Raw genomic sequence first — 27,180 nt, 5'->3', positions numbered from 1 at the left:
AGCTTTCAGTTTTGCTTTGTTTTTACTGGAATTCATGTCATCGAGACAACTAAGCAGATGGGCTGATCTAAATATGCTGGACCTTGTAAGGATTCAATGCAGCTTTTAAAGAGAGAAGTACTTTAAACTCACAGCATCTCCCCAGGGCCCCCAGCCAGGAGTCCACCGAGGCCACAAAATAAAGTCTAAAGCAATGCAGTCTCCACACCAAAGGTCTTCTCAAAATTCTTTTTAATAATATGTGTCGTTCACGCTGCTACAACCAGTATAAAAACAGTGATTCCTGACTTTGTATAAATTAATAATGTGGAGAATCTTTGTGATGCATCAGATACAAGTTCCAAATGATAGGACCAAAGATAAGTCACAGTGAAGAGAACCGTCTGAGAACAACAAGCATGAAAGACGGGCAGGTGCTCAGACAGGTGCACACCCACCCAAGCCACCCTCCATCAAGGCCACGGTGTCAGGAGAGGACCAGCCGGGGACAACAGTCTCCAGGAACCCAGATCCTGCAGCTCCCCACCGCCCAGCACAGGATGCAGAGGCCACGATTCACATTGACCTTCTCTTAACAACAAACTGTCATTTCCACTCGGATCTGCTCCTCCGTGGGCACGAAGGAATTCCTTGAGTTTCTATGCTCCTGGCCACAGCTCGCTTGCCCACGCTCCTTGATAATTGTGCAAACTGGGGGCCGGGGGGCCCCTGAGGGTCAGGCACAGCATCCAGATTTGGTCCGTTCAGGCGGCTTATAACGGGAGATGTCCACGGTCTGCGGCGGCCCCTGCGCCCTCTGCCGCAAGATCACGGGCACCACCATGTCGAACAGGGTTTCAAACAACAGGTCCACGTTGTGCCCGGTCTTGGCGCTGGTCTCGAAACACATCTGCTCCGCGGCCGGCATGTCCTTCTCATCCAGCATCTTGTACTTCAGGATCTTTTTATAAAGAGCCACTGCCTCCTCCAGCCGCACCTGCCTGGGCCCCTTGGACGGCGCACTGCCGCCCACTGGCCCGGGGCTGGCCCCTTCCGTCTCGCAGCCCTCCGCGGCCCCCTCCTCACTGAGGTCCACCTTGTTCCCCACGATGGCGAAGAGGCAGTCGGTGCTGGCCGTCTCCGTCAGGCCCAGGAATCTCTCCTCCAGCTCCACCAGGCTCTGCGGGTGGTTCACGTCGTAGGTGAGGATGACCGCGGCTGCCCCCCGGCAATACATGGAGCCCAGGCCGTGGAACTGCTCCCGCCCTGGCGGGGGGAAGGAACAGAAAGATGTGGTTATCTCTCCTCTCAGACGCACCCACCAACCACGACACACAGAAACCCCCGGGGGGGACCATGGAATTGTCACCCCAAGTGTAGGTGTGGCTGGAGCTGAGCTGGGTGGAGACACTGGTGCGCAGAAAGCAGTGACGAGCCCTAACCAGTTTGGCTCGGTGGATAGAGCGTTGGCCTGCAGACTGAAAGGTCCCAGGTTTGATTCCGGTCAAGGGCATGTACCTTGGTTGCAGGCACATTCCCAGTAGGAGGTGTGCAGGAGGCAGCTGATCAATGTTTCTCTCTCATTGATGTTTCTAGCTCTCTATCCCTCTCCCTTCCTCTCTGTAAAAAGTCAATAAAATATATTAGAAAGAAGGAAGGAAGGAAGGAAGGAAGGAAGGAAGGAAGGAAGGGAGGGAGGGAGGGAGGGAGGGAGGGAGGGAGAAAGAAAGAAAGAAAGAAAGAAAGAAAGAAAGAAAGAAAGAAAGAAAGAAAGGAAGGAAGGAAGGAAGGAAGGAAGGAAGGAAGGAAGGAAAGAAAGGAAAGAAAGGAAAGAAAGGAAAGAAAGGAAAGAAAGGAAAGAAAGGAAAGAAAGAAAGAAAGAAAGAAAGAAAGCAGTGACGCGCCCAGGCCACGGACTCTAAGTGCAGGGCCCTGTCCCTCTGGGGGACTGTGGCCCATCCCCACCGCAACTGATTCCTGCACAACCTCGTCACGCACTGTAGTTAACTTCTGAGACCAAGAAAATACCCGTGCCCTATTTTCTTTTTTGAATTGTTGTGAGTTTATTTGAGCCAAACTGTCAACATATGCCGGAAAGCAGAACCTCTACGAATTGAGATAATGCTTCCCCTATTTTCTTTTTAATTAAAAATTGCACGGCTTGTTCCTGGTTTTGCATTTTAAAAGAACGCGTTTAAATAAAATGCTCCCACCATGGGTCTTGATGCTGGACGCTATCTGTGCCACATCTCAGCATCGCAGTTGTTCTACACGGCACCAGGCAAACCTGCCTTCACACAGGTGCGCACAGCCGCCCGCGCCCAAAGTCCTGCTCTGCCTCCCAGACCTTCGCTCCTGTCCAGCTGCCTGGATGCAGCCACTCGTCAATCCACTTGACCACTCGTCACTTCCCAGGGGGTTCCTGATCCCCTTCCAGTCCCATCATCCCCCCACACACACACTTCCCGCCCCTCACACTCCCTCTGAGCTCTGGCTCCCCCACTCAACACAATCGCAGGTCCACGCCTTGTTCTGCAGTTAATATTTGTCTCTCTACCAGTAGGGAGGGCCGGACCATGTGGTTTTACTTGCCCCTATGTATCTGGTGCTAATAAATGTGTTGAGCATAAATGTGTTGAGTTAGTGAAGCCACAAATTTACCCCCACCCCTTTAAAACACACACACACACACACGTTTTTCTCTTATATATGATTTCTTAGTTTGTTTTGTAACAATTTGGTCTGATTTTCAAAATGGTAGAAGCCTCACTCAAGCCAGAAGCTCCACTTACACCTGCACTCGACTCCCAACCTTTACTCTGAACTGCAGACTGAGGGGAAGAGCGGGGAGGGATGTGTTAAACCCACAAAGATCTGAAATTTCATCAGACCTAAATACTTTCATTCCCCCATGTCTAATAATCAGAAAACCCACATCAAAACTACAACTAAACTACAGAACAACCGTCATACAGATTCGTCAGAAATCCAACTAAATGACAGCCCTACGACTAAGGATTTAAAGAAGCCACATTGAGACGGGTTGCTTTCAGATGCAAGGACGAATAGTGGTGGAGAGCGGGCATGGGTCCAGGACCAGGGGCAGGCTACTTAACCACCTGAGATTTAGCCTTGTCTTCTGTGAAATGGGACGGATAACAGCACCTTGCAGAGCTGTGACAATTAAATAGATGTGTAATACATGCAAAACAACAACCAACATTAGAAACCTGCTCCAGGTGCAGATCCCGGGTAAGCGGCAAGCCCGGTGGGCCCCCTTTCCTTGGTCTCCGGAGGCCAAGCCTCATCAGTGTGGTGTCCCTGTTTTCACAGGCGGCCCTTCATTTCCCTTCTCTTGTTCCCTGTGTGGGGAGGCGGTACACTGACTCCAGGAGGGACCATTCGTACATTTAAAAACGAAGCCTCCTCCCAAAGCCGTCCCAGGCCCCAGGATTAATCAGCCCTCCTTCCGCCACTAGATTCCACACCCCTGGATGGCGGGACGACAACCCATACTGGACCCAAGCGCCCTGGGCACCCATGCTCCCCGGAGGAGCTTAGCAGGGCCTTCTGAACCCACAGTGCTAGCTTGCCTGCTGACACTCGCAGGGTCCCTTGGAGAGTTAACTCTATTTCTAGGGTGTCTTTTACAGCTTCTCTCCCTGGCTGGAATCCGAACCTGTTTCTGAGGAAGTTCTGTGACTCCGCCTGCAGTTTTTCCGTTTGGGCTACAGTGTTGCGGCCAAAGGTAAACTGTGTGTGTGGGGGGGGGGTGGGGGGGGAGGATTAAGGAAAGACAGATAAGAGAATGAAAGCTGGGTCTCAGTGGGACGCTGCTCCCTGATGAGGAGACAGCGCCAGCGCCCACAAGCTGTATCTTTATTTTATAGAAGATGCCACGAGGCAAAGTAGGGGCGTGATCACGTTGTTTACAGCATTCTCATGAGTTCCAACCTCACTCAACTATATGCACCTGAACTCTGCCACAAGGCACGTGGGGCTACGTGTTTGGACCATAGGTTCAAGCTTACAACCACAGCCATTGGCTATAATTGTGCTGGGAGGGCCCTGCCCTCCAGCTGGGACTTGCACGTGGCAGTGAGAGGACCCTGTCCTTTCATTAGTCCGAGGCTTAACCCTGGCCAGAACACTGTACCCGCGCCCCATACTACAGAGCCCAGCTGCTGACTCCAGTGGGAACAGAACCCAGAGGTCCATGACCTGGACAGGGGAAAGAATGCCATCTTCGTCCTCAACATCCTCTGAGATTGAGCATTTCCTCCTCTTAGACATACTGGCACCAAACCAGAAACGATATCAAGGAACAATACCTGTGGTTTTGTCACCCGTAGAAACACAGAGGCTTTCGATTTCGCATCACAGTTGCCACCGCGTCATCAAGTGTTTATGCAGATCGCCACTTACTTAAACATCATGACAGCGAGGAGACCTGCCCTCGGTGAAGGAAGACTGGTTTCCTGATAAAACTTTGTATTCTAGGGCACGCACTTAAATAGAGCATTCAGAGAAAGATCATGCGCTCATGCAACTCGGGCACAAAAGGATTCTTGACACCAAAGAAATGAAGGTCCCTTCGTCTCTGGGTCTTTGGGACATGGATTAAAGGCATGATACTTACACACATGTATTTGTGTAAGCTTCATGTCCTTTTCCAATAAACAACTGTTTCCCACCAAATGGACAAGTCCCACCCCGATCATTCCGACACAGGCCAGGTGGCAACTGCCTCATTAGGGGGCAGGCTGGTGGCCCCTGTGGCCGGCCCTGGAGAGAAGCACCTGCTGAGAAAGACACCCACGTCCTGGGAGAAGGCCCAGCATGGACCTACACCTGCCAGCTGTCCTCTCCTTCGCCCAGAGCCAGGGCTCCCTGCCTCTCCAAAAAAGCCCCGAGTGCCTCCTCAAACCATCTGATGGCGGAGGTGAGATGGAGGGACCAGGCCAGGACAGGTTTGGCAGGAGTTGGAGGTGGCGTCCTGCCCTGCAGGATCTAGAAGGTGAAAGTGAAGGGCCAGTTTACAGCCACCAGGCCCTCCATCCCGGGTGCTGGGAGGGGCCAGCCTGCTGACAAGCAGCATGTAGTCCTGTGGAATTCATCACCCGCAAATCAAAATTCCTTCCTTTAGCACAGCCACAGCAGGCCAGCCCTAAGCCTGATCATCTCATTATAAGTTTCGTGTCAAATTTCACTGCAGGCCAGCAGACAGAAACTACACAGTCTTCGCCCATCCCCTCATGGACCCCCTTGGGAGAAGATGGTCAAGACACCTCTACCACTGGCAACGGCAAGCGCTAGTTACAAAGAAATGACAGAAATGCCGCCCCGTCCTCACCCCTGAGCCGTGATTTCCTTTCAGGCACTGATCAGAGGTAGAGCGACCCAGGCATCTTGAGGTTTCCAACAGCTAAGGGTGTTATCAGCACCCACCCGCTGTGTTTCACAAGAGTGATCAAGGGGAGGAAAGTGGAATTCCAGTTATCCCGGGAGGAATTTTCCAAGTCTGTAGCCTAGCTCACCCAGGACAAAAAGGCCACTGTGCTCATGCCTATGCCTAAAATAGTTTTCCTTTCCAGATAAAAATGTCTGATTTGCCTTTAAAAAAAAAACTAAAGAAGTAAGTAATAATAAAACCCAAAGGGAAACCACAATAACTAAAGGAAGTAGGAAGTGGAGTCCCATACGCTAGCCTGAAAAGAGAGTAAGTAAAAGTTGCTGTTTAAATCACATCATCTGTTGTCCACCCATTAACCAGTACAGGAGAAACTGAGGCACAGGAAGGGGGCCACAGAAGCAGGCATGGTGCTGCCCGGAGCCAGGACTGTCCCGGGTACCAGGGAGTCTGCGGACGACCTGCATGCCAATCCCCACAGTGTGGCCTTGGGCAAGTCACTAACTCTCTGTGCCTCAGCTTCTCATCACCAAAGGATGGTTGTGAGACCAGAACTAATTTATACAGGTCAACTGCCTGGAGCTGTGCCCAGCAGGTGTTACGCCCTCATCACGTTTGTTTAAATCGTGCATCAGATTTCGTCCAAGCCTAAGGAGAAACTCTGCCATCCCAGGGCCATCCCAGGGCCACCGTGCCGTGTGTCCTCGCCAGCACATTTACAAGCTGTCTCCTCGGACCTGCTGGTCACTTCACAGCTGACCACACGCCTGCAGCTTCCTTATTCTTGCAGGGCCTACTTTCCAAGGATGACCTCCTCCCCAATTCCGGGGCACTTTATCGCGGTGCCAGGAGAACTGAGATAGGCCCAGCCCAGCACAGGCACGGGCAGAAGAAAGTCAGCGGCCCGCAATAACCCCCATCAGCTGCTGGACAAGTGAACACAAAGTATCTGCTCGCCTTCTCTCCTCTTCCGGCCCGTCCTCCAGACAAAAGACAGCCAGCTTTTCACCCTGAGCACGGTAACGTTTTTGTTGAAAGGGTTTTAAATAACTGGATGGAGGTGCCTCGTTAGCGCAGTAGGTAGCGTGTCAGTCTCATAAATAACTGGATGGGTGGTACAGCCATCGGAAATCATGTTACAACACTGGCTGCGTGTCCTAAACGTGGAGGGAGCACTTTTTAAAATACTGATGCCTGGACCCCCCGACCCCAGAGCACATGAATCAGGATCTGACGAGAGTGTGGGTACCAGAATCATTCTTAAATCTCCCCTGGTGACTAGTATGTGCAGCCAGAGGTGACCTGTTATGCCCAGAATTCAAGATCCCCAAGAAACCACGCCAGGGAGCCAGTCCGATGCAAAAGCAGAAGGTCCTTTATTGAGTTAGCTAACCCGACCCGGGCCTCCAGTCGACGCAGCGACCGGAAACCGAGTGCCACTCATGAGAAAATCAGGGCTTTAATAGTGAGGGGAGGGGAGCTGACTGTAGGCCCTCCAATTGGCCAGGCGCCAAGTCGGGTCTTGTTCCCGGGCGTGGCCAGCAGGGGCCTGGACCTCCGGGAAGAAGGCACTCCTCTGCCTCTGCCCCAACATGGAGGATCCAGGGCAAGATAGAGGGCAAGCCCTCGCCCTTTCATGACCCTCACCAGCTTGCGTGGTGAAAGTGGGAGATAAAAGGGCAGCTTTATGATGGGAGAATCGAAATGCTTACTTCAATCCAGTTGAGAAGTAAGGTCTACCAGGAAAGGCAACTGCCACCTCTGCAAGAAAGAGGAACTTTGAAAACACCCTGCCAGATGCAGAATGCCCACGGGGCCTGAGCCCACAAAAGCATCAGTGTTGCAACACGAGGAAGGAAAAACACTCGGATCCATAGAAGAAGAGCTGGGATCACACAGAAACATCAGGGCACACACAGCAACAGGACCCCCAGCACACAGCAAGCTGCAACACGATTCCCTTCAGACTTCAGAAAGTTTTTAAAAATAATACAAGATCCTTTCCCCAATGCTCTCAGGTGCCAACCACAACATTACAAATACTACCTTAAAAATTACTTTAGTTTTATTTTGCACAGTGTGATGCCAAAGTTCATGGACAAGGTCTAGAACATTCCATCTGCCTGTATGTATGATAGTGAACCTGGTTAGAGAATGGCACAAGGCAACAACTACCTCCAGAAGTGTTCACAGAGGACAGATGTTTAAAGCCTTTCTGTGCAATAAGAAAAAACACCCATGAGTCTTCAGGATGACTAAAGGAGTTGGCTGCCTGGGGCCGGCACTGTGGGTGCAAACTCCACCGGAATATGAAAATGGAAGAGGCAGTGGGGCAAGTGCACTTCATCTGAGAATCTACTGTTCACACAGAGGTTCCAGAAACCAGGGGTGAGTCTGCCCCACCCTGCTACCTGTGTGTGATGGTTAATTTTACATGTTGACTTGACCAGGCCATGGCGCCCAATTGTGTGGTCTAGATGTTGCCATGGGGGTATTTTTTAGATGGGATTAATGTCTGCAATCAACTGACTTTAAGTAAAGCAGGCTGCCCTCCGTGATGTGGGTGGGCCTCATCCAATCCGATGAAGACTTTAAGAGGAGACTAAGATTTCCTGGAGAAAAAGGAATTCTGCCCTCAAGCTACAACCTGAGCTATAAAGATCACACCTGAGTCTCCAGCCTGCTGCCCTACAGATGTCAGACTTGCCAGCTCCCACAATCATGTGAGCCAATCCCACCCCAACCCCTTTCCTGACAACACACCTGGAGCTGCTCACGTGTTTCTCTGGGAAATGTCCCTTTGGGAATGTGGCTGCTGTGTAGGCCAGACCCTCCAGAGGGTGGGACTGTCTCAGAATCCCTGTCTTCCCTCTTGCTTCTCCATCTCCAGACCTCCACGGAGGCACTGATTCCCTCCATAAAGAGAAAATGCCCTGCAGCCCCTCCCCCACAGCTGGGCCACTTCCGGGGGACCCCAGTAAGTGCGAGGCCCCGCCTCTCAGCCAAACTGGCCACCAGCTCCATGGGAACAAGGGGAAGTGACCAGGAAGGGGCTTTTCAGCAACTGCCAGTATCACTTTGACCCCAACTGGTTGCTTCTTCATGAAGGATCCCTTGTCTGCCCTCACTAGCCTGCCAGGTCTCTTTCTAAGTGAAGATCCAATAATTAAAATGTTCTGCATATAATTCCGGGCACCTCCCAGCTGGCTTCAGAATAAAGTCTGAACTCCGCCAAAGTACACGAGTCCTCTCCTGCTGGGTTCTCGGCAGCTAAACAGTAACCATGGGAATGATGCTTTCTGAAATAGGCGTCTAGGAACATCTTTTACTGGGGTGGGGTGGGCCCAGTACAGGGAGATGGGGAATGGGACAAGGAATACATTTCCATTCTTTTTCTTGGGTTTGAAGTTATCTCCTTTTTTCTCCGTCTTTTATTCTTGTTTTTTGTCCTATAAAAAATAAATTTCATTTAAAAAGGAAAAACGTAAAAAATAAACAAAAGAAAAAGAAAAAAAGTCTTTCATTGTAGATTAAAATTATGTAACAGAAAAAAATAAAGGAGGATTTCTAAAGTCTCCTACCATCTGTAGTGGGTTGAGTGGTGTGGCTCCAAAGATACATCCAGGCCCTCATCCCCAGCAACTGTGAATGGGACCTTATCTGGAAATAGGGCTGTTGCAGGAGTAATCAAGTAAGGATAAGGTCGTTAGAGTGCAACCTCATCCAATATAACTGGTGTCCTTATAATAAAAGGAGGGACACAGAGGCAGACACACACAGGGATGACCATGTGAAGACACAGGCAGAGACGGGAGTGACGCCTCTACCAGCCGGGAACACCAGCAACCAGCAGGCGCTCGGAGAAGAGCCTGGAACAGATTTCCTACAAGAACCTTCAGAGAGAAGAGCCTGGCCTGCTGACACCTTGACTTCAGACTTCTTCCTCCAGAGCTGCGAGAATAACTTCTGCTGTGTAAGCCCCCCAGTGTGGGGGACTTGGTTATGACAGCCCCAGGAGACTCAGACTCCACTAAGGTACGAACTGGGCTGCAAGCCGATGGGCTCCTCATTTACCGATACCAACAGTCATGAATCGAACAAGAACAATGTCCATGCACAGGGGCCAAGCTGCCAGGAGAAACTTCTGCTTCTTTCCCCTTGCCACCTCCTCTTCCCTCTCCCAGCAGAAGAAAAAGCTAGGTACTTTATGAACCTCCATGACCCACACTGGAGAAGATGATAAGGATGGTGCCGATAACAGTGAACTTCAATGAAGATGAAGTGTCATATGCCATCTCCTGAGCCAAAGTCAGCAAAACTGCTGACTCCCCGAAAACAAGTCATAAATTACAACGCTAAGTTCACACGGACAGAAATGCCTACGCCTGCTTCACTGGTTCTAGTTCGACCTGATGCCTATAAAAAATGACCTTCAGCCCTGGCTGGTGTGGCCCAGTTGGTTAGAGCATCGTCCCATGCACTGAAGGGTCGAGGGTTGGCTTCCTGGTCAGGGCAAATACCCAGGTTGCAGGTTTGATCCCCAGTCAGGTGTGTATGCAGGTGGCAACTGATCAATTTCTCTTTCTCTTTCTCTCTCTCTCTCTCTCTCTCTCTCTCTCTCTCTCTCTCTCTCTCTCTTTCTCTCTCCCCTTCCTCCTTTCTTCCCTCTCTCCCCTCAATAAAAACATACTCTTCAGTGACCTTCACCCTCTAAATTACATGAGAAGAAACAAATCATCCAAGTCTAGTTCCTTGTCTTTCTTGAGAAATACCAGGAGGAAGAGGTAGTAACCACTGAAAAAGATATCAAAGAGAAACTAATGAAGTATCCGGTCAAAGAAGCAGTAGATGGGCTGCATCCTGAGAGGGGAAGCTGTCACAAGAGCTCTTGTGAAAAGTACACGTGTCCCGTGACGGAGTGGCCAGCTGAGTTCCCTCGGGATAAGGGGCTCCATCCTCATCACGCAGACAGACGAGACCGGGTGCTGATTTGAGATGCAGGCCATTCTAGCTCCTAAAGTGAGTACACTGAACGGCAATAACTATTCCAATAGCTAAAACTTTTACAGCTCTTGCTACTTCCAGGCATTGCACAAGCCCTTTACACCGTCAATCACTTAATTCCCACCCACCGGGACAGGCTGCTGTGGCATTTTCCCCCCAGGCCTAATGAAAACGCTCAGAGGAACACGGGCTGGCCAGGGACACACAGGCAGCAAGGGCCGAGGCAGCACCTGAACCCAGAGCCCAGGGTCCAGATTCCTGCTCCAAGGTGCGATGCTACCCTCAGCTTCTAGTCCTACTTGACTGCGGGCTGGGTTCCAAAAAAGTCTAGAAGAAAAAACAATGGGATGATGTCTGTTATGCCTCTGTTATCAGCAAGTAAGCAAACCCAAAAAGGCAAGATAAACCAGACAAAAAGCACATGTCCTCCGGGTAGAACCTGCTCTCACAAGACAGCTGTCTCCTCCCAGCAAGGCGGGTGGTGTGGACAGGGCGGCATGAATTGTTCATTGTTCTCACTTGGTGGTAAGGCTGTTTGCAGACTGGAGCCTACGAGGCACTTTCATCTACAGCCTTATCTTGGCCTCACCAGCCGGGGTGGGAGTCTCCCATCTCCTGGAAGAAGACCCTGAAACCAGCCTCCTCCCACTGCCCTGGTGAGCCCTGGGGTGTGTGTGGGGAGGCGGGGGGCACATGTCACTGCCACACAGGAAAATCCTCACCAAAACTCTGAGCCAACAGCCGTCAGCTGGATAGTAAAGAGTAGGAGATTAAAAGGAAAAACATCCTGGCCTACAATATGAATGAATGTTTGGGGTTTTCTTTTTCTGCCAGAGGAAGACTTGAAATCTCAACATCTACTAATGAATTACAGCCAGAAAGGAGGTGATTAGATAACATTTTAAAGATAAGCTAATAATTAAAATCCAATAATCCAACTTAGTTGCTTACACTTATAGTTCCTTTGGTTTTGCTCTCAATAGTCTGTGGCCATTAAAGGGAATTAAAAAACATAGCTGTGTTTCATGACATCAAGGAGGATGACTCTTAGTCTAGGAAGCCCACAGCTCACACTCGTAATAAAATGAAAAACAGCACTGGGGGACGTAACTGCCGGGTCAGCAGGCAACTCTTTAACTGCAGGCATCCAAACCCAAACTGGTAAAATGAGACGTTTTTCCTTTTATAAATAAGGGAATCCACACCCAAAATAATTTCTAACTAATAGAATAGCAACATCTAAAGGAGAGAATGTGTCAGAAAAAAATGGATTTCATTTCACATTTAAGTACATATACAATGATTTTTTACCTAGAGCAGCCTGTGTCATTTCTATTGTTTCTGTTTGATAATCTGAAGATTAAACTAAAACCAAAGAATATGCATGTCACAGGAACCACTCAAAAAATTAACTGCACATAAATTAATCCCTTACCTGTGACTCACTGATTGGGCTTTCTGAAGTTATTACTAAGGTTATAGAATGATAACTGGAGTTTAATCCTTCAATTTCTTCACTCTTTTCAGACATAAATTTACTAAGAATAATTCAATAACAAGACCAAATAACTGAAAGACATGTTCTTTAACACTCTATAATTAAGAAAAAGAGGCAAATCCAAAGAAAGTACAGTTATATAACAGATTAACAAAAACCCTCACATATCAGGACATTTAATCCAATCTCCTTGTCCTTCCACAGATACACTGCTGTCCTCTGGTAATTAATGTTTAGGATGAGATTATCAATGAAAAATTCAATTAATTGCTAAATTCTCTACTTATTAAAACAGGAAACTAAAACCATTTCAGATTTTTCAAAGCAAGTTGGAACTTGTTTTAAGCTCAAGACTGAACTGCAAATACCATATTAAGGAAATACTTTAAGTCTATTAAGGGTTTCTCGAAGTATTACATTATCTAGAATAGCCTCTTACCTGGAGTACTCCACTCAATAAGTACACCAGCTATTTCTAACAGCTTTGCTATACAGAATAGTTTTTTTCTTCTCCATAATACAGTCTTCCCGGAAACACACACCAGAGAATAAATGTCTTCCTGTTAATTCTATCACTAGCGCAGCATATTAAACCCTTTCTGAACCATCCTAAGGCAACAAATGATTGTACAGACGTTTACTATGTCTAGTCCTCTTGCTTAACAGATTGGATGTGTCCTAATAAAACTCCCTGAAAAGCACATTATCTGCTGACAGCCATTAGAAAATCAGGAATGCCTTCCGGGATGACGGGGGGACACCTGGTATGAATGTAAAAGGGACTACAGAGCAGGCCTGACAAGCTCGGTGACCGAAAGTAACCCCACAGGAGGGTCTGATCGTAAATTCCTAAGGCAGGTAATGATGGGTAGTCAAATCCCAGGCCTGTAGCTTCCTTAGCAAAGGTCAATCTCTACCATAATCCACCCTATCCATTATCCTTATGCCTCTAGGATAATATACCTTTGGAATGTCAGGAGTAATTTTCTTTTCCACACCCCTCAGAGGCACCACTACTGACACCAGAGCACAAGACCACAAAACTCACTGTTGTGTTGCCATGACCCCATGTCTATTTACAGCAAATGTTCACCATGCTATACCCACCAAAGTAAAGGAAGTATGTGTCTCACCATTTTGTTCATCCAACACTAGATATTTCCCCCCTTTTTCTCCCGCCTACTTAATCGACCACCACGAGTTTCATGCAATCTTCCTTACATTTCTCCTTTGATTGCAAATGCATAAAGAGAACTACAAAACTGTCATTCTCCAGAGCATTTTCTTAATCCACTGAGATCTTGCTACTGGTCATGTCTTCAGATTTGGCTCAAATAAACTTTTATGACATTTTTCTATAGGTTTGGACTCTCATCAACACTGGGAGTACTAGATATAATTTTATTAATTTAACAGTTCAAAAACCCTTTTAAATCAATCCTACTGAAGCATTTTGTTAGAGCTTAGTTGATCCTATTTAAATATATGCTGTATATGAAAGTAGAAATTTTAAATAATTATGAATAGACAGAATTCATAGAGGCAGAAAACAGAATGGCACTTACTAGGGGCTGGAGGAAGGGGGAGTGCGGGTTAGTGGGTACTGAGCTTCAGCTGGGAAGAAGAAAAATTTTGGAGATGATCAGGTGATGTTTGCACAACATGTGCATATACTTAATGCCACCAACTTGCACACTTAAAAATGATTGAAATAGTAAATTTTACTTTATGTGTATTTCACCACAATTTTAAAAATTCCGTATGTGTGAGAGAGAATTGCATGTAAAAATAGTACCTACTAAGAACAGCAGACAGCTCAGGCCTGATTTCTACCCTGCTCCTCTACCCGAGGTGGCAGCAAGCCCAAAGCTACCGCTCATCTACCTAAACCGGCATGAATCACCTGGTGATCTGGTTGAAATGCAGATTCTGATGCAGAGGTCTGGGTGGGGCTTGGGTTGTGTTGCTGCTGCCCACAGACTTCACTTTTGGACCAAATGCTGTCAAGCCTGGAGCAGTCCGGGGCAGCTCTCATCAATTCAGGATGAGATACAGTGTTAAGACACCTGACTCTGCACCTCATACCTGAGTTTGCCACTTTTGCACTTCACCCCTCTGCTGCGTTCTTCCTGATATTTTGTGTCTGGTAATCGCCATGAAGTAGCTGCAAGCTGCTGAACCAAGGGAAGCTGAAAAGCCTTGCCAGGCTTTGGAAACCTCCACTCTTGAGCTGCTGGGACCTGTGGCCACACAGTAACTACCCGGAGTTAATCAGATTGGAAATTAATTAGGTTTGGAATGTTGCTTTGGCCACTACTAAAGAAAGATGTGCAGCGAAGGAAACAACATCAGCCAGCTTTCAAGAGTAAGAGCAAAGTCCTCAAACAGCACGGAAAGTGTTTACAAAAAGCCCAGGCACAACACAACCGCACACACTGCTACTTCGCGAAGCGCCGGGGTATGAGGGTCACACACCACTCTTACCTACGCACAATGCAAGATCCTCACAGAACAGTGCCGGCTATGACGTGAACTTAGAAAATACTTAAAACATCCTCCACTCATTCTGACTTCATTTCTTAGGACAGGCTGCCAGTCAAAAAGGAGAAACTGCTTCCTCCGGTCTTGGTTATTGGTGCGGGTGTCCCTGAGCCTCCCTGGGCCTCCGTGTCCTCACCACTTTTATGGAGTCAACTAAATCCGCTTCCTGTAACCAAGTCTGCTACAGATCCTCCTCGGAACTGCCGTCAGAGCTGACGCTGAGTGCGATTTCACTGCATTCTGCTGGGCAGAATGGCAAGCTACAAGTGCACACATATAAACACACATGTATACTCACAAGCATGCATACACACACACACACACACACACACACACACTTTTATTCTCCCCACTGTTTGTGTGCACATTTTACAGATCTTTAAAGAGGCCCAGTATACTCATGCAGTTGCTCAAGGACCCCCCCGCTCCAGACTAAGCAGCTCACGTCACTATCAGTGGTATGAGTAGCCTGGATACGGAACTGCCACACAATATGGGTTTAATGGCACTGCAGGGCCTCTAACTTCTATCAGAGCAAGAACAAAATTGGGTCAAGCACTTTTTAAAGCAATTCCACCCTGACACATGTTAAAAGACAATTTTTAAGAAAAGGCAAAATCACAACACTCAAACAGATATGAAAATAAATACACATTAAAGATGTTATTTAGTCCAGCTGGCGTGGCTCAGTGGTTGAGCATCAGCCCAGGAACCAAGAGGTCATGGTTCAATTCCCGGTGTAGAGCACATGCCTGGGTTTCGGGCTTGATCCCTGGCAGGGGGCATGCAGGAGGCAGCCAATTGATAGTTCTCTCTCATCACTGATGTTTCTCTCTCTCTATCCCTCTCCCTTCCCCTCTCAAGTCACATAATATACTGGATTAGCTGGCTCTGTATAAATGAGAATGCACATCTCAGACATGAAAACGAGTATAAAGTGCATATAATTCTACATGGTAAAGCGCTGGTTGAACAGACATTTGAATACATTAATCTTGTTAGTTATGAGACAGCTCCAAAGTTGGAACTATTTTTAACTTACCACTTTTGGGCACAGCAACATTTTTTTCAGTTCACAGGCACACTGTGCACTAAACAGAATGTACCGTCACATCCTGCACACACACACACATAGATTGCGTATCTGAGCACGCTGTCCTGGTTGACTCTCACGTTAGAGTAGATGTCACTTCTGTGAAGGACACAGCGGGGCCTGGTGACTGAGTGCAAAAACACCAGGGCAGCTTGCCAGCTCAGCCCCTTCGGGCTTCATGTGAACTTACAGGGGATCTACCTGGCTACCTGCTTGAGTCCTAGACAGGATTAATGAGCTGCAATGGAGAGTTACACTGTCCTGGCACACAGTAAGTGCTATGTAGGCAGCAGCTACTAATGGGCCAGAATCTGTGGTAGAGCCTCATCTTGGGGAGGCTGTGGAGAGGATTTTGTGGGGGATCCCTGAAGGACTTTGTAAGGCCACAGGCTTCATGATAGCTAGTCAGCCTACACAAACAGCATTACAAACATGCCATTAGGTTTATTCTTCATATCTGAACACCTGCTCTCAGGTACAGGTAAGCATTTCAGGTACAACCAGAACAAAACAACTTCTTGCCGAAACCGGTTTGGCTCAGTGGATAGAGCGTCGGCTTGCGGACTGAAGGGTCCCAGGTTCGATTCCGGTCAAGGGCATGTACCTGGGTTGCGGGCACATCCCCAGTAGGAGATGTGCAGGAGGCAGCTGATCGATGTTTCTCTCTCATCGATGTTTCTAACTCTCTATCTCTCTCCCTTCCTGTCTGTAAAAAATCAATAAAATATATTTAAAAAAACAAAAAACAAAAAAAGAAAAACAACTTCTTAAATGAGGTGTAAATGTTTATCTACCACAAGATAACTCTAGATGCCTATGAAGGCTATTAATAATAAAATTTAAAACTTTTTAAAAATAAATAGGGAAATAGTCTAGCAGAATACAAAAATAAACATAAGAGCACTAGCTAAGGCAACTTCAGTGAGAACATGGCACACTGCGTTCTTCTGATGCAACAAACGTGTTATTTTAAATAATTCAAGGCAGAATAATAGAGCAGGTAACGCCATAATTCTAACCTTTTGGCACTACTTGGTGAATTAGCACTAGCATTCCACAGAACAGCCTTGAACAGCTATATTGCATTACTTATTTAATTCCACTTAAGTAACGAGTCCTTCCAGAAAATGCCTGATTTGGCAATTTTTCATGGCTTAGAATTTTTACTAAAATTGTAACATTCAGCATTTAGCTAAAGTGCACCTCTAGTTTTCAGAAAACAAAGAAATAAAAAAAAAGCAAACTGATAGCAATTTTCCCATGCTTCCCACGTTTCCCAGTAGTATATACATTTTGTTTGTTTGAGGAGAGAGAGAAAGGCCATAGCAGAGACTAACATAAGACAAAAAGCAGACCTCAAAGCCAGGCTCCTGAGCACCCAGGGCAACCTGAGCTAACGGCGTGACCTCTCTGGGCGTTAGCTTCACGGTCTGCAAAAGGGAGGTGATAAAAGTGCCAACCACACAAAGTAGTTGTAAGAAATAAGTGAGGCTAGTCCTGGCCAGGTGGCTCAGTTGGTTGGAGCATTATCCTGTACACCAGAAAGGCTGCTGGTTCAATTCCCGGTCAGGACATATACCTAGGTTTCGGGTTCAATCCCCGGTCGGGGAACGTATGAGAGGCAACTGATCTCTCTCTCTCTCTCTCTCTCTCTCTCTCTCTCTCTCTCTCTCTCTCTCTCAAGAAAAAAAAAAAGGCTAGGTCCAAAAGTACGATATTTGGTTCCCAGGAAGCCAGTAGAAATCCCTGCTACTAATACAAGCAGGAGCCTCCAGGAAGGGCTGTCCATTAGCAACCTCGAAACCTTTCAGAAAACACTTCCCAAACAAATTTTCCACAGGAACACTGCCCTGGTTTCTTAGCAGACTGCAGTAAGGGAGACTCTCAAAGCACAGATGCCCCTAAATTAAATAAGTGTACATGACAGCAACAGCGAGAAAGGCAGCAGGGAAGGGTGGCTGAGTCACAGACCTGGCTCCGGCCCCTGTTCTGCCACCAACTAGCCATCAACTAGCCACTGGATGGGGGACAAATAACTTCTTATGTCTGTCCCCTCATCTGAAAGAGGAAGAGGCTGAGAAAACTGTCCTTTAAATCTTGTCCTAGTTTAAAGGGTTATGCCAGACTCTACAGTTTCCATTCCTGCCCTGTAACATGGTGACCTACAATGGATATGCCAACTTCAATGACTACTGCTGCGTTGGGAAATTAAGCACCTTCGATAACTCCAAAGCCGAATAATGGCTTTTACGATGGTCAGAACGGTCTCGTCTTTGCTACAAACAATACCGACCACAGTTTTATTGATTTTCACAGAGAGAGGAAGGAAGAAGGAGAGAGAGAGAAGCATTGATGTCAGAGCAAGACACTGATTGGCTGCCTTCTGCATGACCTCTATAGGGGTTTGAGCCTGCAATCCGGGCACATGCCCTGACTGGGAATCCAATCAGCAACCTTTCAGTGTACGGGATGATGCCTCACCAACTGAGCCACACTGGCCGGGTCTGATTGACTTTTTTAAAATCCAGATTGAGATCTTCCTGGTTTTTGCATACTAAATGAGTTTTGATGGAAACCTGGACATTTTCATACTGTGCTATGAGACTCTGGACCTTACATTTTAGCTGGCTCCCTCTAGTACAACCTCAGAGGGGCTCAGGGGGCTGGGGCAGGCCTGGACACTTTCCTGATAGGTGGGGGCACAAGTCCAACCTCCCCACATGGCCTCCACCAGCACCACAAAGTGGGAGGGCTCATTACCACCTGGTGCGGATGAGAGCTCGAGTCCCTAACTCAGCCTCCTCTGACGCCACCTGCATGTCTGGGGTAAATGAAGCAGAAAGAAAACCCGGGGAGCTCACCTCACTGTGCCATTCCTTGGATCTCAAGGCCCCTGGCCAGTCTGCCTTCTTCTCTCCACTGTTCAGAATCTTCTTATGTTTGTTTTGTATGTAACTTTCCAAACGTTTTGGCTGCAATTAGTGGGGAGAGTAGGGGAAGGCACATCTGGTCCATCTTCCCAGAAGCAGATGTCCTGATGTGTTACTCTTCGTGTCTACATAGGTTTTTAATGATATCAAAGTAAAAAGAGGTGAGTCCCTCAAGAGTTGGTTAAAGACACGTATAACTAACACCACAGACCAGTGCTGCCTTACCAGGTACACCACGGCCTCATTTTAGCTGTGTTATTATGCTGATTTTATCAGTCAGAGTCAATACATTCAGAAAATAAAACCATGCATTTCAGCACACACTCCCCCAATTTTCCCCATTGCTTTCAACAATTTCACTCAGCAAAAGCTTAGCTTTAAAAAAATACTGAAGAGTAAAATGATAGATTCTACAGAAAGCATAAAAATGAATAAAACCCAATCTTCTCTCCAGGAGTTTGTAAATCAGAGATAAAACAAACAGGTAACAAAAACAGATAACAGGCAGAACACAGTAAAGAACACCAGGTCACGCTGTAGCACAGTCTGGAGGAAGGAGGAATTCTTCCTCCGCTACAATGACCAAGGACTGCTTCGCAAACCATGACACTGAAAGATGAGATAAAACTCAAGTTGGGCATTGCCAGGAGAGGGGATATTCCCAGGGAGAGAGAGATCAGTGAAGTGAGATCAGAAGGAAGACGGGCATATGTGATGAATTACAAATGCAGGCATACCTCAGAGATACTGCAGATTTGATATCAAACTATCGAAATAAAGTGAATGTTGCAGTAAAGTGAGTCATGCACATTTTTTTTGTTTTCCCACAAATAAAAATTATGTGTACACTATACTGCAGTCTATTCAGTGAACAATAACATTGTGTCTAAAGAAAACCACAATGGGCCCTAGCCGGTTTGGCTCAGTGGATAGGGCGTCGGCCTGTGGTTCAATCCCAGTCAAGGGCACATGTCCGGGTTGCAGGCTTGATCCCCAGTAGGGGCATGCAGGAGGCAGCCAATCAATGATTCTCTCTTATCATTGATGTTTCAATCTCTCTCTCCCTCTCCCTTCCTCTCTGAAATCAATAAAAATATTAAAGGGAAAAAAAAAACAAAGAAACAAACCTCTCTTTTAAAAAAAGAAAACAAAACCCCAATAGACATAGCTAATTAAACTATACTTTACTGCTAAAAAATGCTAACCATCATCTGAGCCTTCAGTGTGTAATCTTTTTGCTGGTACAGGGTCTTGCCTCAATGGTGATGAAAATACAATGTCTGCGAAGCACAATAAAGTGAAATGGAATAAAAGGAGGAATGCCTCTAGTGCCCTTGGCTAAGTTCTCAGGCACCTGTCTGGGCTACAGGAGAAGAGGAGGAAGGAAAATCCAGGCTGGGAGGGGCTTTGAAGGGGGACATTCTCGGATCCAGAGGCCCAACAGAAACACCCCTCAGCAGCGTACAGAGGAGACAGGAGTCTGGGTCAGTCGGGGTAAAAACACCGGAACCTGCCTAGGCCAATGGCACAGGATGGCGGGACCGTGAAAGCCTGTCATCACAATGATTAAGCCAGTATTCTAAGAATAAGCAGTTGTTTAAACGTGTGTGTGTGTGTGTGTGTGTGTGTGTGAGAGAGAGAGAGAGAGAGAGAGAGAGAGAGAGAGAGAGAGAGAGAGAGTAAAATGTCTTTTTTCGCAGAAAGGGAAGTTATATGAGGTCTCAATCAAGCAAGTGGGGGGAAAGTTCAATTTGGAATCAGAGAGTTTCTATTTCCCCTGCAAACTTCAAGATAACAAAGCATGCCATTATCTTCCAGAGACATTAAATGTGATTCGGGCATTATCAGTTAATGAAGATGACTGACCTTATTAGTTAAATTCTCCTGAATCAACACCTCACTAGTGAGCCTTAATACCTCTTCCCACCCACAGAATTCCTGGCGCCCCCTCCAGGAGGACTCTTGGGGACCTCCCAGCACGTGCAGGGGCTCACAGGCGGCCTTTGTCCTCCGCAATCTCTCAGTATAATGGCACTTTGTCTGCCTTGCTGAACCCAGCAGTCGATTTCCTTCCACCTATCTTAATATCCACATTCATATTCAGGCCACTGCTTTTGGTAAAAATAAAAAATAAAAAAACAACAACAGAAGAATTCTGCAAAGAAGGACTTGCACTCAAAGACACCCATTCAAAATCTTCAGTAAAGATGTGGGCCCACCTTCAAAGACATGGACCCACCTACAAAGGCATGACCCACCTACAAAGACTTGGGACCACCTACAAAGACATGGACTCCCCTACACAGTTATGGACCCTCCTACAACACAGGCTTTGCATGTTTAGCTTCAAGATCCCAAACCTCAACTAAGATTTATTTCCAAGAATTTTTGTCAGAAGCTCATGCTAGTCTTAAATTCAGGTCCTCACCCTCACCCTAGTCTAGCTCAGATCAGACACACACAGGGGAAACTTGAATCATGAGTTACTCAATCATTGAATGCTAACACTGGAGAGCTTCTGTAACTACAGAAGACTTTTAGAGAAGTGCTTTCCGCTTTGGATGACTTCAACCAGGGGTCAGCAAACTGCTTCTGCAAAGGGCAGATAGTTTTGTCTTTCTGTGCTACAGTCTCTTGTTAAAACAATGCAGCTCCACTACTGCAACGGGAAAGCAGCCACAGACAGTCTGTAAATGCTGGGCACAGCTGTGTGTCAATAAAACTTTATTTACAATGACTGGCGAGGGGCCAGGTCATTCCTCTGACCTGAGAAAGGGAATGTAACCCATCAGATGCTCTCCTGTCACACAAACACTGATTGTCAGGCTGAGAATTGCTATATCACGGCCTCATAAGTCACTCAGCAGCTGCTCTAATCTAATAAGAGATAAGTCCTCCACCCCGGCTCCACATTTGCTTTATGCTATCTACCCACTTCTGTACCAATCTCTCAAAGCTTTTTAAAATATGCAGTCCTCACAGGCCATTCCAAAGGATCAATGGTCAGTAACTCTGGGGTCCCTGTCAGAGAGAGCTGTGCTCTAGGCTCATTCACAACACTGCCACCTTTCCTACCTGAAGCAGCATCACTTTGGAAATGGCATCTCCACCATCCCCTAGATCTAGAACAGCTGCCTATGGGGCTGGGCTTGTGGCTTCCGTGCAGACTGGAAGAATGATGATGGGCTTGCGGTCCTCACATGCAGGGTCTGTCTCCTCCAGCATGTTCACACGAGCGCCACTCCGTCCTTCACAGATGTGGGCCCCTCCTAGCTAACTTCACAGGCACGGGCAATTATATTCATCCTTTTCCAGGCACCATGATTGCATAACCTGGAACGCCAGCTCCTCTCCTGGGATGCACTAAAGTTGGTCAAGAGGAAGATCTTAAACCAACTACTCTGAATTTTCCCTCTCTTTGATCTCTCTACGTATCACAGAATTACTTTTCCCTCCCTTCTCCCTCTGTGACATGTTTGCTGGTGGCCCTCATTGTCCTAGTGACCCAGGGCCAAGAGACAACTGTTCATTTAGCAAACACTAACACAAAGCTTCCTCATTCCTCATTGGAAGCACTTTGTCAATATTAACTCACTGACTCCTGACAACACTCTAGGTAGGTGCTACAGTTGTTTCCTTACCTACAGGCAAGGAAAGTGAGGTGGACAGAGGTGACACAGCCACAAAGTCACACATGTGGTCAATGGCTCTGCTCAGCGGAACAACGACCCCCCAAAGACGCTCTAACCCCTGGAGCCTATGAATATACTATGTGACATGGTAAGGAGGAAATAGGGGTGCAGATAAATTAAAATTGCTAACCAGCTGACCTTAAAACAAGATTTCACTGGGTTATCAGGATGAGCCTGGTGTAATCACAAGTCTTTTAAAAGTGGGATAGGGAGGGTTCGGGTACAAATGGCTGAATATTTAGCTTCGATATTGGAGACTGAGAAGGATAAGGTTAACTGTTTTGTTTTGTTTTTTAAGATCAGGGCCTCCCGGCATAAGGACCGGTGCTCAGGCTTCAAAATAAACCGGTTTTCAGCCAGACCATAGCACTGCTCAACCTGTACTAGAAGCCACAGAACACCCCCTAACCACAGAGGGATTGCACAGCCATGTGAGCGACGCAGAGGTGCAAGAACACTGTAATAACTTCTTTGAGGAGGTGTTCACAGAACCCCTAGTGCACTGTACTACTAAGAGCTGAAAGGGAAGTAGGGAGCAGCCGGGCCGTGTGGCTTAGTGGTTGAGCGTCGACCTAGGAACCAGGAGGTCAAGGTTCAATTGCTGGTCAGGGCCTGTGCCTGAGTTGCAGGCTCCATCGCCAGTAGGGGGCGTGCAGGAGGCAGCCAATCAATGGTTCTCTCTCATCATTGATGTTTCTCTCTCTCTCTCCCTCTCCCTTACTCTCTGAAATGGATAAAAATATATTTAAAAAAAACAAGTAGGGAGCATGGAGTTCATCTTAGAGAACAGCCCGATTGGCATGAACAGACTACAAGTGAAAGCATGGAGAAGGGAAATGAGGCACATGCTGCTGGAAACTGAAGGAAAGGAGATAGATTGTCAGAAAATGGTCTTCATGAGACAGATACTGGGGATGTAGATATAAGTCATATCCCCCACCCTCCAGGGGCTACAGCCCTGAGAAATGAGGGACAAATACGGAGGGTGTCAAGCCTTCCAGGGCTGGTGATGGGATCTATGAAGGCACACGGTCACTTTCTCATAGCCCCGCGGTGTTTTCTTCGAAACAACGATCAGGTGTGAAGTGATGCCACTTTATTTCCTCTGCTGGCCTCTCCTCTGGAGCTTAAAGCCCACAGAACTGAGGCCCTGGCCAGCCTGTCACTGCTGCAGAACAGAGATTTTCAACTGGTGCGCTGCAAGAATTTTCAAAACATGCAATACCTGACTATTTAGTCAGGGGCACTGACCCCTTTTCCAATTTAAAAAAAAAAAAATGACAACAGCCAACACAACAATAGCCATCTGGGTGAATGAATCAAAATTATACCTTTTTTTTTACAGATGGGCAAAAGATGTATTTTTAGGTGTGCCACAGAATTTTAGTAATTAGTTTATGTGTGCCATGAGATGAAAAAGGGTTGAAAATCGCTGCTATGGAGCGGAGCCTGACACAGTGCCCAGGTACATAGTAGGGGCTTAGTTTACATTTGCTGAACAGAGGGCAACATCTTTTTAGGCTGCCCAGGTAGGAGTACGTTCTGCTGGGGCTCTGTCTCATCTCCGGCCAACCTCCCTTTGCTTGTGGGACTTAGCATACCATATCTGGGTGACCACGTCCAGCTGCCCAAGTAAGTAAGGGCAGAGCCACGAAGGCACAATGGAAAGAGAGTCCCTGCACCTGGACAAATCTCCCCCTTCTAGCTTCCCCTGCCCCGCAGGCTTCAGGCAGCCAGGTACATTGTTGTTGTTTTTTTAAATAAATCTTTATTGTTGAAAGTATTACATATGGCCCCTTCTCCCCCATTGCCCTCTCCAACACCCCTACCCCCACAAGCCCTCACCATCCTACTGTCCGTGTCCATGGGTTATGCACATACGCACATGAGTTCATTGATCTCTCCACCTTCCCCTGCATTCCCTCTGAGGTTTGACAGTCTGATCAATGTCTCCATGTCTCTGGGTCTATTTTTGTTCATTAGTTTATGTTGTTCATTAGATTCCACATATGAGATCCATGCCAAGAGTAAAACAGAAACTCTCACTCCTTACTATCACTTTTACTATTAAAAAACCTAATACCCTCCACACCCGCACACTCCCACCCCACCCACCCCATGCAACCAAGAGCAGCATTAAAACACAACCCATCCTCTAGCTCAGCAGTCGCCAACCTTTCGGACTTCACTGACCACCAGTAGTGGTCTGCGAACCACTGGTTGCTCTAGCTCAGCGGTTCTCAACCTGTGGGTCACGACCCCTTTGGCGGTCAAACGACCCTTTGACACGGGTCGCCTAAGACCATCCTGCATATCAGATATTTACATTACAATGCATAACAGTAGCAACATTACAGTTATGAAGTAGCAACGAAAATAATTTTATGGTTGGGTCACAACATGAGGAACTGTATTTAAAGGGCCAGAAGGTTGAGAACCACTGCTCTAGCTCTTCTCATCTTTCTGCCTCGGTTTTGGAAATTTAAATGAACACAACTTAAAAAAAACAATGTGGAGTAGAAAGAAAATATAAGAGCAAGACAAAAGGAGGATCCCTTAAAAGTTAAACTTCTGAATTCCCAAGAGATGACTGAAAAGGTATCTATATTCAGAGCCCTCCTTGCCCTCCAAGTGGCCCACAACCCCAGTCACTGGGAGCCAGGCACAGAAGCAGCTTGTGTGACTGCTGACTCTGAGCCTAAGCATGTGTACACAGGAGGTTGACAATGGGGAGAAGGGGCCTGGCTGCCCCCACAGCCCAGGGACCTGACTGAGCTCACACTGGGGATTCCAGGAACAAGGAGGCAGCACCTTAGGCAAGACAGGAAATGAGTCACTCCCCAAGGAGCCCAACAAAGTGTCCCGGACATCTCATTAGCTGTACTACAAACCCTCCGGTGATCGAGATTCTGGCTGCATCGTGTCCTTATCAGTAAAGAAGAAAGTGACCAGCCAAAATGACACTGCGACGCCTCACCACAGAGGCAGGCGGTGCGGGATCTGACACCTCAGGTCAGCTCCTGTTTCAGAAACACCAGGACCTGGTGGTGAAGGGCAGGTTCTCACCGTGGCCACCGCAGGGCTCTCGGTTTGGGTCCCCAATGCCATCTCTGCATTATCCTCTTGTAAACCAAGGATGGCAGAGAGGCCACCCAGTCATCAAAAGGAACAAAAGGGCCAGCCTTGTCGAAAACAAGCAGATGAGTCCTGTTGATTTGATTTGACTTGACTTCTAGAGCCTGCGATCCATGGCTACCAAAGGCTTAGTGCTAGAGTCAGCTTAGGCGTAAAGGATCTTAGAGAACCTCTCTCTGTGGCCTTGAACTGGAGCAAAGAGCAGGGAAGATGCTATTTTTACAGCGTGATTGTAATAAAGTAGTCAAGACCTTAACTGCCATAATAACAAAAAGGACGGCAATAAAAAGGAGGAAGGAAGGAAGAGAAGTGAAATAGAGAATTAGTTAAAATCGCGTTTATTTGGCAGACGGGTGTGCCCAAGCTGGCAGTTTTAAAAGTCTAGACAGGACCTTTGGGTATTTATGTCATGTTTAAAGTGCTGACAGTTAAAAAGTCAGACCTTAAAGTTGCAGGTTTCTAAAAAGAATGTCCACTGAAAACATGCCATACTATTTAGTTTCTTATTTACTTATTCTTTTTCGTGGGGAAGGACCTATATTCTATTGCAACACTATATTGCCATTATAAACTGAACCCTTGAATCAAGATCTTCTAAGTTGCACTTTTGGAAAATCATAAATACTACACACACTAAAAATAATTCATTACCTATCATAAAAACGCTGCTGCAGAAACCGCTCCAAGTTCCATAACATATGAGAGCCGAGTTCAAGCAGGTGATAAAGAAACGGGAAGATGCAGATATGCTTGGGACTGAGCGAGGAGACACTTGAGTTCTGCTTCCTACTTTCCTGACTGAACCTTGCAGGAGAAAGCTCCTGCCTCAGTTTCCTCTTTTGTAAAAAAAAAAGGGGGGGCGGGGAGGGGGTTACTACACTAGCCTTGCTCACCCCCCAAGGTTGTTGCGGATATCAAATGAGAAATGTTTGCCATAGCACTTAAGCGAGCCGGGCAATCACCTGCAGGCTCAGGGCAGGCCCCTGGCGCTCTGGAGCCAGACACCACCCTAGGGCACACAAGGGACACGGCTCCTCCCTGGAGCCAGGGGTGCTTTTCTAAGCTCGACCGCATCGTCACTAAATACACCGCGAGGTTGAACACTAAGAGTTTCCCAACCAGCAGAGGACAACAAGTGGGAACGTGCACGGTGCCTGATCTCTGAAATGCGGTCACCTGCGGTGGGAGGAGGGGACCCTGTAGGTAACCGGGGACGCCCGCCCTGGGGAACCGGCCCTGGGGGCCCTGCCTTGGAGGACCCCTGCCCTGGAGGACCCGGGCCCTGGGGACGCTACCCAAGGCCGGAGCCCTCGCCCGGTCCCCGCGGGGCTCCGGGACGCTGGGGGCCCGGGAGGCGCCCTCACCTGCGGTGTCCCAAATGGAGATGTGGTAGGAGCGCCACTGCTTCAGGTAGAAGGCGCCGCCCACCGTGCTGACCGTGTCCGCGAAGCGCCGCTCCATGTACCTCTGCAGCAGCGACGTCTTTCCCACGTTCATGTCCCCCAGAAGCACGATCTTCCCGTCGGGCTTCCGCATGTTCGCGCAGACAGCCCCCCTCCCCTCCGGGACCGCGCGCCGGTCCGGCCCGTGCGCTCCCGGCACAGCTGGCGCAGCTGGACGCCGGCCCCCAGACGGCGCGAACCGACACGGCTCGGGCCCGGAACTCGCGGGGACCTGGACTCGCCGGAACCCCAAATTTGCGGGGACCCCGGGGACTTTCTTGCCCCGACGTCCGGAAGCAGAAGCGCGTGTTGGCGCGGGGGCCACACCGAAGGACTCGTCCAGCGCCCCGCCCCGGGCCCTGCCCCGCCTCTCTCCTGGCCCTGCCTCCCGCCCCGCCTCCCACTTTCCGCTACAACACCCCCTGCCCCCTCCCCAGGCCACACCCCCACCTCGCC

General features: G+C 47.9%; 1 protein-coding gene across 1 annotated transcript; it reads right to left on the bottom strand.

Annotated features, from left to right (window-relative positions):
* Positions 1 to 219: 219 nt before the first annotated feature.
* Positions 220 to 26,969, bottom strand: RAB20 (RAB20, member RAS oncogene family). The gene is made up of 2 exons (XM_081084482.1): positions 26,647 to 26,969; positions 220 to 1,245 (listed from the first exon to the last, which is right to left on the bottom strand). Exons 1-2 carry the CDS (start codon positions 26,816 to 26,818, stop codon positions 716 to 718), a joined length of 702 nt encoding a protein of 233 aa, XP_080940608.1. The 5' UTR covers positions 26,819 to 26,969; the 3' UTR covers positions 220 to 715.
* Positions 26,970 to 27,180: the final 211 nt, after the last annotated feature.

The sequence above is a fragment of the Myotis nattereri genome (assembly GCF_964212035.1).
Source record: "Myotis nattereri genome assembly, chromosome: 2".
Lineage (NCBI taxonomy): Eukaryota > Metazoa > Chordata > Mammalia > Chiroptera > Vespertilionidae > Myotis > Myotis nattereri.
Note: the sequence above shows the minus strand (reverse complement) of the source record. Positions and strands in the feature narration are given on the sequence as shown.